Raw genomic sequence first — 15,102 nt, 5'->3', positions numbered from 1 at the left:
CCTATGAAATGTTTCCCACTTCTTCTTAAATAACCATCTCAGTATCCAGTTTGAGCAAGATTTTGGTTACAACTCTGCTTCCAGTGAAGGGACAGTTAGGAGAACCACACTATTCATTTCATGTTGTTCTTTGAAATTACTGGAAAAACAACAAGGAGTCCTTGTGGCACCTAAGAGACTAACAAATTTATTTGGGCATAAGCTTTTGTGGGCTAACCCTTTTAGCCCACAAAAGCTTATGCCAAAATAAATTCATTAGTCTCTTAGGTTTCAGAGTAGCAGCCATGCTAGTCTGTATTCGCAAAAAAGAAAAGGAGTACTAGTGGCACCTTAGAGACTAACCAATTTATGTGAGCATAAGCTTTTGTGAGCTACAGCTCACTTCATCAGAATGCTGTAGCTCACGAAAGCTTATGCTCAAATAAATTGGTTGGTCTCTAAGTTGCCACTAGTACTCCTTTTCTTTTAGTCTCTTAGGTGCTACAAGGACTCCTCGTTGTTTTTGCTGATACAGACTAACACGGCTACCCCTCTGAAACCCGTCACATTTGAAATGACTGGACATCATCTCACAGTAATTGAAAGTCAACATAATTTCGTCTCTTTCGTGACACTACAGTATAAACAAAAGGTGATGAGCCTTGTAGGATATAAGTGCAGTTTCGCCTCTTGAATGTGGAGGAGCATGAAGAACTGGAGTTTGCCATTTGATACTAAAGCAGAAGTATGAACTAACCACTTAGACACTGCATTTCAAAAAGATCAAATTTCAGATCAGTAGCCTGTAAGATACCTAACAGAGTGTTGGTACCCTTTGGCCTTGAAAAATATTACTACAGTGACTTCAAAGCAATGAATTACTTATACACATTCCACAACAGATTAGATCAACTACTGTGGAATTTTCAAAAGCACACAAGTGATGTAGGACCCTAAGCAACAATTTCAAAAGTGACAATCCTTAGGTGCATTGGTGTTGTAGCCGTGTTGGTCCCAAGATATTAGACAAGGGAGTGAGGTGATATCTTTTACTGGACCAACTTCTGTTGATGAGAGAAACAAACTTTTGAGCTTACACAGAACTTGGTCCAATAAAAAAATATTACCTCACCCACCTCGTCTCTAACTCTTAGGAGCCAAAGTCCATGGGACTTAGCCTCCTAAGCATCTAAGTCACGTTTGAAATTGGGACTTAAGGCTTGTCTACAAAGTGAGATAATGCACTCCACTGGGATTTGATTCCTAAAGTGTACTAACGTGCTATGTATTACTTGGTCAGTGTAGACCTTGCTAGTGTGCGCTAAAGGTTCTCTAGTCTAGTGCACAGAACTAGATTAAAGTGCACTATGGAACCTTTAGTGCACACCAGCAGGATCTACACTGACCAAGTAATGAGCAGCACATTAGTGTGCTTCAGAAATGACACCCAAGAAGAACGCATCACCGCACTGTGTAGACATGCCCTTAGAGGCTTTTGAAAACGTTCCCTTAATCACTAGAGCTTACCTCCAAAAAGGTTTCAGAGTAGCAGCCGTGTTGGTCTGTATTTGCAAAAAGAAAAGGAGTACTTGTGGCACCTTAGAGACTAACCAAATTATCTGAGCATAAGCTTTCGTGAGCTACAGCTCACTTCATCGGATGCATCCGATGAAGCGAGCTGTAGCTCACGAAAGCTTATGCTCAGATAATTTGGTTAGTCTCTAAGGTGCCACAAGTATTCCTTTTCTATCTCCAAAAAAACACTACTTTTTTTGTAAACTGCCTTTTTTACAAAAATCAATCATAGCCAATAACAAATTCCTAGGCATCAAATACTGAAAAATCACCTTAACAAAGAAAGATGTTTGGAGGGTATTTGCCAACATCACAGAGTAGCCAAACAGGTGACAGTTGTTCTCTTTTCACCTGTCTTACTCGGGAGAGAAATAGCTTTCAGATCCATTGGACTAAACGATTTGGGTACTTTGGTAGCTAACCAGATTCTTGACTGCAGTTCATCTCTCCTTTGTTAAACTAAATTAGCAAACATTTCATCTTCAGTTCAAATGCTAATTGAATACTGCCATGGCAGAGTATCAATTGTTTGTAGAAAATTAAATTAAAGATAAATTACAGTGATGAAGTGGCAGATTTAAGATAAGAAAATTCAAAATTAAGGCTTTCACTTTGTCCCTAACCTATAATACTGTGTTTTGTTATTGCAAGGAACTATATATTTTTACTTCAATTGTGCAAGTTATTGCAGAACATACGAGTTACAGATAGTGAAGGTATAACCATGAAATTCTTGGATTTTGTCTTTTTAAATCAGGCCAGCAACATCAAAAATAAAACAATGGCATTTGTGAGGGGTTTTTTTTGTTTGTTTGTATTTTGACAGGATAGAAGAGAACAAATAATTTTCACTATGGTCCATATCTAGTCTGGTAATCTTCCTGATCAGACAAAATGCAAACAGTAATATGATTATTTCACAGACATTAGAGGTTTCTTAAAAGTGCTTAGACCATTGTTTTCATAATGAATAAGAACATAACCATATGTAGAAGCATAATATACCATTTCTGTGACACAAGTTCAAGAGCTGCCTTCAAACTTCAGATCCTCAAGGATAGGTTTTGGTTTCTGATTAAAAGGATGTACTGTTTATCGTTCCTTTGCACTCAACACTGGCTGGTTACTAAGTTGCCCTACAAAAGATCAGTTGGGCATTTCTAATAACTCTCACAATATAAGAACAAGGTGACACCCAATTAAATTTAAAGGCAACAAATATAAAGCTGAAAAAAATGTTTTTTAAATACATACTATATGCAGGATTAAACCATGGAACTCGTTACCACAAAATTACTGCACAATAGCAGGGACAGCTATGAATGAGGTGGAATAAAGGTCATTTAGGAATGGGAGATGTTGGTGAAAGATTGTGAACTCTTGGGGCATGTACTGTCTTTTTTTCCCCTCTGTGTTTCTACAGTGCCTAACATAACAAGATCATTGTTCATGGTACTATCGTAATACAATAATAAATAATAATCCTCCAGGATCTCCCACCTGGAGCTGCTAATATCTAAACTGCCTTTGAATGGCTAACAACCTTTTGTGAAATATATTCTGTATTTTTTAGGGAGAAAGAAGCTGCAGTAAGTTAATGGCATAAGAAAAAAAACTATGTTAGAATATCAGGATGCATCTAAAAATCATAAAAATAAAAAGGCGTGTAAGATTATATAAACCTTCCATCAGTTAAGCATTTTATACATTAACGTTAAGAGAAAAGAGGCTCATCCTTTTACTTAAAGTTTAACCTGGTGGATTTAGACCACAATTATATGTCCCCAGAGCTCCCACTCAACTCCATGAGAATTTACTCAAACATTATGTTAATGAGCATGGTATAAATACCTAGATACAGTAACTGGAATACAAAAAGGGATCTCTGAAACAGAAGAAGCAGGATATTTATTTCTGTATATCCTGAGTATTATTCACAGCCCTCCAGGAACAAATCTCATCCAAATCAAGGAGGAGAAGTAGCTGAAGTTGAGCAAATATTTGTATGTTGGCAAGCAAAACTATCCCATCCTTCCCTCACCTGAAAAATTATCTGTTAATTGTCTGAGCAGCAACACCCAAGAAAGCTGAACAGTAATTTTAGGCGATGAATTCAATGGGTCTCAGGTCCCATGTTGAGAATGCAGCACTAGCTGATTTTAAAAAGCCATGCATGCCCTTTCCCTCCTCCACCCCCCGCCAGTGTTTTCCCTGTGAAGTGAGCATGAAATTCTACATTGTCCCTGAGATACTTTTCATAACAGAACTGAATATTAGCTACATAATATTACTTTTTTAATCTATTTTTTAATCTGGAATGTATCTCTAAGGAAAGAGGTCAGCCTACCTTACCTACCTCTGATGATCTTGGTAATCCATCAATAAGGATAATGTCAGTTTTACTGGCCAGACAGGAGGAAGCAATTACTAGATATTTGTGTGAGCAACAGGAAATAGACATCGATATAACTGTGATAACTGCATAGGGATGCATGCAGTTCTAGGGGTGAAAAACTCTTGAAAGGCTATACATTTGTAAGATGACCCCTCAACTTGGTTTCTTTTAATTTTGCTAAAACTGCATCCAGGAAGGGTTCAGAAGACTTCATTTTAGGGAGATTCAGAGTCCAGAGGGCTGATCTACAGAGGCTGAGGGCCGTGTTTCATGTAGGGCAGTGTTGTGTACAGAGGACAAGGAAAAGTCCCTAAAAAATTAACTAATCTAGCTCTGATAATCTAAGAACTACATACAACAGAACTATAGAAAAGGCAATAAGGGTCTGCAGCAGATCCAGACACAATAAGAGGCTCCTTGTATGTTATCTGCAACAACAGAACTGAGGGTTAACCGTTTTCTTTCCCTCTGCTTGTAATTATATCGACTTTCTACATACTTTATTTGTGTCAACCCAAAGATGTAATAACTGTTTCCTCAAGTCTATCCAATCAGGAATGTATTACCAGTATCAATGAATTATAAAGTTCATCATATAAGTCTGGCAGGTTGACATCTTTCCCTTGCTAACCAACTGGGATATAAGAGCAAATATGAAGAGCTTGTTTACTCCCTGATTTTCTGCTGCTATGAATTCTGTTTGGAGACGGATCATAAACAGGACTAACTTCCTCATAATCTTGTGGATTTACAACAGAGTCAATCAATGGAGCCAAATTATCTATACTAATCAGCATTCCAAAACCGTCTCCAGTGGGTGAATGATGCGTAAAGTTTGGCTAGAACATTGGAGCTTCTAATTTCAACTGAAGCACAGACCAAATATCATCAGGTCTACTGGTAGCTATTGGTCATTGTGCAGCAGTGTTTGGGATCCTCACTCCTCCTTTTTTAAAAGTTTGAACCTCTTGTAACAAAACCCCTAAAGGGTTGAATCCAGCACCTCTGACTCTAAAAGCATGAGCCTCTAGTGCTTGACCTAAAGGACTGAGTCCATTAGCTTGGAGGCAACAGCCAAATCAAGTCTCCATACATGGTCTAGCCACGAGAGGGGGACACAGAGAAATGCTGTTAGCATGTGTTACAAGACAACACTATTAAACTTCACTTACAAATTTATTATACACATTTAACCATTACTTCCTCAAACAGTGAATGAGACCCAATTTTATTTAAATTGTAACATTTATGTTTGTCAATATATTGTTTCCAAGGGCACTGGATTCAATTTTTTTACCTAACGTGTTTTCAACGTTTGAGGATCTTTCTTTCTCATTAGACATTTTAAATATATAATCCTATTTTAAAAGATTAACGCTAAAGAAAATTTGTAGGGAAAATAATAAAAATGACAGTTATTTAAAATGTAAGAAAATTTTCTTTAAAGGTACAGTAATACTAAAACTACCATAAACCTACAGTAGTGGAATGTTGAGAACTTTTATATTTTTCATACAGTGAACAAACAAGAGGACCAGGTACCTCCACATTCTGATTGTTTTTATCCTCTCTTTTTGAACATAACAGGAAAAATACTGAAAGGCTAAAAAAGTACAAAAGTAGTTTTAATACAAATTAAATAATTTATCAATACATTTTTTGCCATAAAAATAGATTTAGACACTTCAGACACATAATAAAACGACACATAGTTGTGCAACAGATAAGACACAACAGACCAAATTCTGCTCAGTTATACTTGTGCAATCCTTCGAAAGTAGTGCAGTTACAAGAGAAGCTGTGCAGAACTTGGCCCATTAATATCAAGGAAAGATTTTATAGCTTTTATGAGAATTCAGCCAAACTATGGCAAGGCTACAATTGAAAGGAGAATCCATAGTTTCTATTACTATTTAGTTTAGACATTCAACCAGAAAGTGGGAATTGATGAGTTCTCATAGTAGTTGTGCTTTAGCTATTAACACAGAAGCAAACAAATATCTATTAGTAAATATTCACAATATTGGATTACTGTGGAAACGGTGGTTCTTTTGACCACCAAATGTGACATTAGCTATAACTGAGAAATATAGAATTGAAAAATAGCAAATCATATTTAATAACTACTGTTTTTAAAATGCTTACTCAAAAATATTTTATTTAACATACTTTAAACACCCCTTTACTGCTCTACATTTTGCCAAAACAAATACTAGGAAGTTAAGAAAATTGATCATCTTTTCAAGTTGTTACCTCAACAATATCCGAGTTGGTTCTGCTCTCATGGGGTTCATTGTATTCTGTGTATTTGAGTAGAACTTTGTCCATATCAGTGCTGGCATACTGAAAGAGTTTGTTAGAGCTGTTAAAAATGATGAGTGCTATTTCACAGTCACAGAGCACACTAAGTTCGTATGCCTTCTTCATTAATCCAAATTTCCTCTTCGTAAAGGTCACCTACACAAGGAAGAAAAGTGGAGGTTTTTCAAATGACAGAACAAAACTTTGAATGCCTATAATTAACACATAAAAATGAGTGTCAGTTGAGAGCTGGCACTTTAAACTTCTAGTAACAAGACATCTACTATAAGCATGCAGGCAAGTTTAACGTTCACTGTGAATTCTCATTTCTCCTACTCAAATATACAGTCATGTCATTAACACAGTGTTATACAAGTGAAATAGAAGTTGGTGGGAACAGTATCTTCTACTAAAACCATAACTATACAAGAGCCAAACTCTTAATTGTAATAAATAAAATTAGTCTACTAAAAAAAACTGCTAAATGGATCTGTCCCTAGAAACTGCAGAGACCAGATATACTGAGAGGGTCATACTTGGTGAGCTCTTTATAACTGATGCATGTAGTGATGTTATCCACTTACCCCTCATTGTCACTGAAAATTAAGATTTTAATTAGGGCTGTTTAATTGCAGTTAACTCACACAATTAACTCAAAAAAATTAACTGCGATTAAAAAAATTAATCACAATTTATCACACTGTTAAACAATAGAATACCAATTGAAATTTATTACATATTTTTGGATGTTTTTCTACATTTTCAAATATATTGATTTCTTTTACAACAGAAAATACAAAGTGTACAGTGCTCACTTTATATTATTTTTTATTACAAATATTTGCACTGTAAAAATGATAAACAAAAGAAATAGTATTTTTCATTTCACCTCATACAAGTACTGTAGTGCAATCTCTACTGTGAAAGTGTAACTTACAAATGTAGATTTTTTTTTTTGTTACATAACTGCACTCAAAAAAACCCAAAAAACCAATGTAAAACTTTAGAGCCTCCAAGTCCCCTCAGTCCTACTATTTGTTCAGCCAAGCGCTAAGACAAACAAGTTTGTTTACATTGATGGGAGATACTGCTGCCTGCTTCTTATTTACAATGTCACCTGAAAGTGAGAACAGGAGTTCATATGGCACTTTTGTAGCCAGCGTTGCAAGGTATGTACATGCCATATATGCTAAACATTCGTATGCCCCTTCATGCTTCAACTACATTCCGGAGGGCATGATTCTATGCTGATGATGTTTGTTAAAAAATAATGCATTAATTAAATTTGTGACTGAACTCATTGGGGGAGAATTGTATGTCCCCTGCTCTGTTTTACTCGCATTCTGCCATATATTTCATGTTATAGCACTCTCGGATGATGCCCAGTACACGTTGTTTGATTTACAAACACTGTCACTGCAAATCTGACAAAATGCAAAGAAGGTACCAATGTGAGATCTAAAAATTGCAACAGCACTCAACCCAAGGTTTAAGAATCTGAAGTGCTGTCCAAAATCTGAGAGGGACGAGATGTGGAGCATGCTTTCAGAAGTCTTAAAAGAGCAACATTCAGATGCAGAAACTACAGAACACGAACCACCAAAAAAAAAAAATCAACCTTCTGCTGGTGGCATCTGACTCCGATGATGAAAATGAACATGCATTGGTCCGCTCTGCTTTGGATCATTATCGAGCAGTACCTGTCATCAGCATGGATGCATATCCTCTGGAATACTGACTGAAGAATGAAGGGACATATGAATATTTCGCGCATCTGGCACATAAATGTCTTGCAACGCTGACTACAACAGTACCATGCAAACGCCTGTTCTCACTCTTAGTGCCCACTTCTTGTTTACAATGTCACCTATTATCTCCTGCAAATGTAAACAAACTTGTCTGTCTAATCCATTGACTGAAGTAGGCTCTAAAGTTTAACATTGTTTTATTTTTAAATGCAGTTATATTTTTATACATAATTCGACATTTGGAAGTTCAACTTTCATGATAAAGAGATTGCACTACAGTACTTATATTAGGTGCATTGAAAATACTATTTCTTTTGTTTTTTACAATGCAAATATTTGTAGTCAAAAATACATCTCAAGTGAGCACTGTACCCTTTATATTCTGTGTTGTAACTGAAATCAATATATTTGAAAATGTAGAACACATTTAAAATATTCAAAAAAAATGACATTCTACTATTGTTTAACAATGCAATTAATCACGATTAATTTTTTTAATCGCTTGATAGCCCTAATTTTAATATACATAATGGAAAAGTATGGAAAGCAGAACAAAAGTTGACAAAATCAAATGCCTCTATGTTGATTTTTATATCCTTTTATATTTAAATACTCTGAATATACATTCACTTTGTTCAATATTTCTTATTCTTTCAGTTATCCTAGAATGGGAACTGCAAGCACTTTGATAAATAGATAGGAAAAATGTTCTCATTTCATGGTCGCTTTAGTGTAAGTTCCTCTATGCCCTCAGCTATTGTGGAACAACAATTCCCTTCACTCAAAGAAACAGATATACAGACAGTAACCATTTACTAGGGGAACCTTGGATTACAGAACAGCCATGCTGCAGTATATTAGGACAGGGGCCCTTTTTATATCACAGGTCAGGTACTTAAATGAGGTAAAATGCTGAAAAAAGCTTTAATCCTAGACTTACAAAATACAAAGGAAAATTCTTCATACGTTAATGCTCTATAAAAAACATCAGTGTCTTCAAAGAATCTTGTGTATTATGGGTAGTTGGAAGGCAAGGGCAAGAGAACCACCACCAAAACCATGCTGAAAACGTATACCAGCAAAATAAAGAAAACAAACATTCTTAACCAATAAGGCATACATTCTCAAAGTTGTGTGCTGAGATTTAGTTGCATGATCCCTATTGACTTCAGCTTTGGGTAGGAAGATAGATGCCTGATTCCTGCTGAAGGGAACTGGAGTACAGAAAACAAAAGAAACGTTAAAAGTATCATAACACCTTTCTCTCCTTAAAGCTGAACCTTGTTAACCAAAATACATAGCTTTCTTTATTTTCAATTTTAGGCAACTTTAAGGAAATATTTTTCATCAGTGGAAATTCATTGCTCACTTTCTCTTACTTTATGTTTTTTGGTAAACCATAAAGGTGTTAAAAAAGCAAGATTTACCAAGTCTATCAAGTGCTCTGAAGAAATATTCCCACACTATATCATATTCCTCACTACATAACATAAGAACAGCTATACTGGGTCAGACCACTGGTCCATCTAGCCCAGTATCCTGTCTCTGACAGTGGCCAAGCCATATGCTTCAGAGGGAATGAACAGAACAGGGCAATTTTGAGTGATCCATTCCCTACTAGGGTACGTCACAGCTATAGCCTGCACTAGTTGATGGCCATCAATCATCATATAGTTCTGCCATCTTAAGAGTTTACAGACTCCACTTTGGACCTATAAATTGCTATGTTTCAGCTAGCTGACTGTCACAGGGTAGCTGGCTGGAAGGGCAAAAACATGAAACACTATCCAATACTTTTGGTTTGCCAATGTTAATTGAAGCCTCAATCCTAGATTAATACAAATTCAGCTCGCCAACCTATAGTCATTCTCCCACATTCTGAACATTGTAATGGACTTGCCCTCAGACCACCACTTGAAGATGAAACAGTTACACTAAGGTAGATCTTTTTTTTTTTTTTAACCTAGTGGACAGATCTGCCAAAAGTAATTTAACTCATTGTAGAGTATTTTACCAAATGAAATGCTATCATGTGCCATTTATTATTCAGGCACCTGAAATTTTAGCTAAAACTCAGAGACAACAAACAGAACTTTTCTGGGTGGAGGGATAGCTCAGTGGTTTGAGCATTGGCCTGCTAAACCCAGGGTAGTGAGTTCAATCCTTGAGGGGGCCATTTAAGGATCTGGGGCAAAAACTGGGGCTCGGTCCTGCTTTGAGCAGGGGGTTGGACTGTGGTCCCTTCCAACCCTGATATTCTATGAACTTCTGGGCTCCCAAATGATGCCATGATCAAGCACTCAACACAAACAGGTTTCAGAGTAGCAGCTGTGTTAGTCAGTGTCCGCAAAAAGAAAATTAGGACTTGTGGCACTTTAGAGACTAACATTTATTCGAGCATAAGCTTTCGTGAGCTACAGCTCACTTCATCGGATGCATGCAGTGGAAAATACAGTGAGGAGATTTCTAGACACAGAGAACATGAAAGAATGGGTGTTATGATACACACCGTAACGAGAGTGATCAGGTAAGGTGAGCTATTACCAGCAGGAGAGCAGGGAAAAAACACTTTTGTAGTGATAATCAAGGTGGGCCATTTCCAGCAGTTGACAAGAACGTCTGAGGAACCTGGGGGGGGGGGGAGGGAGGGAAGGGGGGAAGAGATAAATATGGGGAAATAGTTTTACTTTGTGTAATGACCCATCCACTCCCAGTTTTTATTCAAGCCTAAGTTAATTGTATCCAGTTTGCAAATAAATTCCAATTCAGCAGTCTCTCATTGGAGTCTGTTTTTGAAGTTTTTTTGTTGAAGAATTGCCACTTTTAGGTCTGAAATCAACACCCTGATTATCACTACAAAAGGTTTTTTCCCCCCTGCTCTCCCGCTGGTAACAGCTCACCTTACCTGATCACTCTCGTTATAGTGTGTATGGTAATAATCATTGTTTCATGTTCTCTGTGTATATAAATCTCCCTACTGTATTTTCCACTGAATGCATCCGATGAAGTGAGCTGTAGCTCACGAAAGCTTATGCTCAAATAAATTTGTTAGTCTCTAAGGTGCCACAAGTCCTCCTTTTCTTTTTGCGGATACAGACTAACATGGCTGCTACTCTGAAACCTGTAATATAGAGATAACTGACTACCTTACACAAGCGTTGTGATTCATAGATTTTAAGGCCAGAAAGGACCACTGCGCTCACCTAGTCTGTTTTGTGGAACACAGACCAGAGGACTTCTCTGAATTAATTCCTGTTTGAAGTAGAGCAGACCTTTTAGAAAAACATTAAATCTTGAAACATACATACACATTGCCAGACAAAAAGCTATGATAACCATGTGGCACCATGCAATAAACAGGAGTATGATTAATGCAGTTTAGCATTTTTGGTTATTAAATTAAATTCTTTTTAAAACAAACATTTGATTTTTTTCCCCCTTACTCACCACCCAATGGTGTCACTTCCAGGAAAAATTAATGTTGTCATGGTATTTAACAATGCATTCCCAAATTTTAGTATGTTTGGCTTTCTTTTTGAAGTTTGCCCATAATACCAAATTTCCTGGGTTTATAATAGGGATTGGCAACCTTTGGCACACGGCCCACCAGGGTAAACCCCCCTGGCAGGCCAGGCCAGTTCGTTTACCTGCCGCGTCTGCAGGTTCAGCTGATCGGCGCTCCCACTGGCCGCGGTTCGCCGCTCCAGGTCAATGGAGGCTGTGAGAAGCGGCGTGGGCCAAGGGATATGCTGGCCGCTCCTTCCCACAGCCCCCATTGGTCTGGAGTGGCAAACCGCGGCCAGTGGGAGCCGCGATTGGCCGAACCTGTGAACGCAGCAGGTAAACCAACCAGCCTGGCCTGCTAGGGGGCTTCCCCTCGCGGGCCATGTGTCAAAGGTTGCCAATCCCTGGTTTATAATGTTTGGTTTCAGAATAACTACAACTTCCCCTTAGTATTTTACCCCATATTACCATTATATACTTTCAATTTAACTGCATCAAAATATGGTGTGCCTGTCAGTTTTTCTCTAAGATAACATTTCATACGTGAACACTAAAAAAACCATGAGGATATTATCATATGATATTTCCAATTATACGAAGTTATGAAGTATGAACTTTAAATCATTTTTACTTAAATTTTTATGCCCAAATTCATTTGTATGCTCTGGCTGCTTTATGCCACTCTGGAGCAGCCCAACACAGCCAGAGAGTACTGTCCAGTTAAGCTGCTTTCATAGCAACTTTGCTTCTTTAAAGCTGTCAGACTGTCTGGAACAATTTCCCCCACACTCATGTCCTCCCAATTCTCATTCCCTCTTGTATCTTCCTGCTTTCCTCTGAACACATCCCAGAATCCATCTCCCTTCTACACTCCACACTTCCTTGCACACTTCTCTATCCTATAACCCATACTTTCCCCGGCATTCCCTCTCCCCTCATTTCCCCCTCCTTGCCCAGTCTCTGTTGGGAAGCTGTGGTATAACAGGCAGTTTATGACAGGAAATATTTAGGATGAATGCTAAATTATGCCATTAGTTTTCATAATAGAAAGTTAATCAGCAGGTACATGCCACACGATGGCAGGAGGGGGAGAAATGAGAGCAAGCGGGGGCTACACCCCAGGGGCATGGCAGAGGCTGTATCAAATCCACATAATTTGAACCTTCCCCCACAGTCACGGGAGTTTGGGAAAAAAACTCCTGAAAGGAGGAAGCCATTAACTCAGCTAGCATCAAACACAGAAGCAACTGCAGCAGGGTCCTTCAACACCAAAGATATCATCAGCATCTTTTCCCAGTTTTTTTCTTTGGACAGTCTCTTCCCTAGGTTGATTGGCAACTGTTATTGTTTATTAATGCCATCAAGTTCTTTTATAGATCTTTTCATCCATACCTCTTTGAGCAATTTACAAGGGAGGTAAGCATCATTTAACATTGTAGCACAGGGAAGCAAAGGGACTTGCCCAAAGCTGGGAACAGAGCAGAGGTCTCCTAAGTTCCAGACTGGTGCTCTATCCATTAGGCAACACTGCTTACTCCTGCAGTCACTTCATATCAGCCTCACACCACTTGCTCTATATGCCTGCTTTACCTCCCTCATCATCCTCACTGTCTCCCCTTCCTGCCTTTCCATTTACTTACTTCCCCATTTAGCAAACCTCTCCACGCAAAAAAAAAAAGTAAAACTAAAAGTCCCCTCCCTCTACAAAAAGAAAACAAACCCTAACAACCCCCCCCCACAAAAAAGAACACCCCATAGAACATGATGTTTGCAAACCAACACCACTGTTCTTTTGTATTTGATGTTATATCCTTTCCAATTGCCCCTTGTCTGTCTTGTCTACGTAGACTGCAAGTTCTTCAGGGAAGGAACAGTTTCTCATTCCATACAGGTCACAAATGGAGCCCCAATCTCAGCTTATCTCCCCAGGTACTAATATAATTAAATAATAAAACCATCTCCTCTCCTTCAGAGAAAATTAAAACAAAAGCCACTTTCAAAAAATAGCCACCATCTCCCATATTTCTGAAAGAAAATGAAGTTAACCTTTCTTCAAAGGAAAATTGTGATCCCATATGCTGTCTGGAGACAGAGAGGAACAATAGGAAGAGGTGAATGACACCAGTCATTTTAACCAAGGGGAATCTGTAGTCTCAGTCGCACTGTGAACAATAGGAGATGGCAGCATTTTGAAAGAGTCCATGGAATTCTCCGAGGTAGAATACTATTCTTCAGCATTTGCTGAAGGAGAAACTTTCAGTTATGAATAATTGGGAAAAATTACCATTAATTCTAACTAAACATTTTAAAAATGTATTCTAGGCACAAGACTTCAGAGAGTTAACTATAAAAGGGAAATTTGAAGAGTCTATTTTACAATCACTGGGGATAAAAAGAAGTGTGACACCAAGTACTACATATCTTAAAGCAGGGGTCTCCAAACTTTTTGAATTGTGCACTCACAGGGCCAGCTCTGGGGAAGCAAAAAAAAAAAAAAAGAAGAAGAGGTGCCGCCGAAGAATCAAAGGTCCAGGAGCGCTCCTGCAGCACACCCCCATGGATGGTCTTGCGCACTCCACTTTGGAGACCACTGTCTTAAAGGACCCATTTTTTAGTTAATTTTAACAAACTAACAAATTTACTTTTAAATCCTCAAGAAATTCATTCTACACTCAGAGTAAGTATTTTGAGGAGGACAATGTGCTGTACATTTCATACATAGCAACAGTTTCAATCCTCGCTTTAAGTACACAACTCAGCTCAACTTTAATTATGGAGTTGCACTGGCGTTGCCATTTTACAAATTCATAAACCACTATACCTTATGTTTAACAGCTGTCAGAACAACAATATTTTTATGAGCAATGCTAAAACATGTTTTCCTTGGCTGCTAGGGTTGGTTTGTTTTTAAATTATTGGTATCTACATTTCATATTGAGCAAGCCTGTGTAAAACAAATTGTTTGGAGGGACAAATTTGAGTTTTCTGTGGAAGCTGAGTGAGGAAATTATATCAACACACCCTCTATATCAAGACATTTTTCCGTAAGTAAAGCTCTGTTAGTGCTGCCTCTCTGCTGCCAACTACACTGTAAGATACATTCCGTACTATCGATATCTCCTGGTGGGAGGTATCATTAAAGGAAACAGACAGACATCAGAGCTACACAGCACACTGCCAATAGCCATTTTATTAAAACAATATATATACTTCATTAAAATGGCTGTTGGCCAGTGTCTGCAGTTTCCTAAATAGCTATAAAATAAAGCGTTTGTGTCCATCTGAAAATCCATTGCAACATTTGTCAAATAAAGTCTCTGCACAGGGCTTATGAATTCTGGAAAGCTATTCATATTGTAGTTGCAGATGTTAGCAAGCTACATGAAATGGAATATGCAAGTCATTGGACATACTGGGGCTTACTTATATATTCGAACAGATAATGATAAAAGTTTGAATTATTACTCATTGTACCTGCACGCTTTTTCTAGATGAAAGATGTAGCAGCCTGCCATTTGTTAAGACTACTAACATACTGTCTGTGAGGTAAGAGTTCTAACCGACTAGAGTCTTCCTTCCATTTCACCATTTTATTGCAGT

At 37.9% G+C, this 15,102-nt stretch overlaps 1 protein-coding gene across 14 annotated transcripts in view; it reads right to left on the bottom strand.

Moving 5' to 3' along the window:
* MEF2A (myocyte enhancer factor 2A) overlaps window positions 1-15,102 on the bottom strand; it is a 160,281-nt gene that overhangs the window by 80,051 nt on the left and 65,128 nt on the right. For all 14 annotated transcript variants that reach the window (XM_043523665.1, XM_037911786.2, XM_007053520.4 and 11 more), the window contains one exon: window positions 6,203-6,406. In XM_043523665.1, coding sequence (XP_043379600.1) covers window positions 6,203-6,406 — 204 coding nt within the window. The remainder of the gene's footprint in view (window positions 1-6,202; window positions 6,407-15,102) is intronic.

The sequence above is a fragment of the Chelonia mydas genome, chromosome 10 (genome assembly GCF_015237465.2).
Source record: "Chelonia mydas isolate rCheMyd1 chromosome 10, rCheMyd1.pri.v2, whole genome shotgun sequence".
Classification (NCBI taxonomy): Eukaryota; Metazoa; Chordata; order Testudines; family Cheloniidae; genus Chelonia; species Chelonia mydas.
Note: the sequence above shows the minus strand (reverse complement) of the source record. Positions and strands in the feature narration are given on the sequence as shown.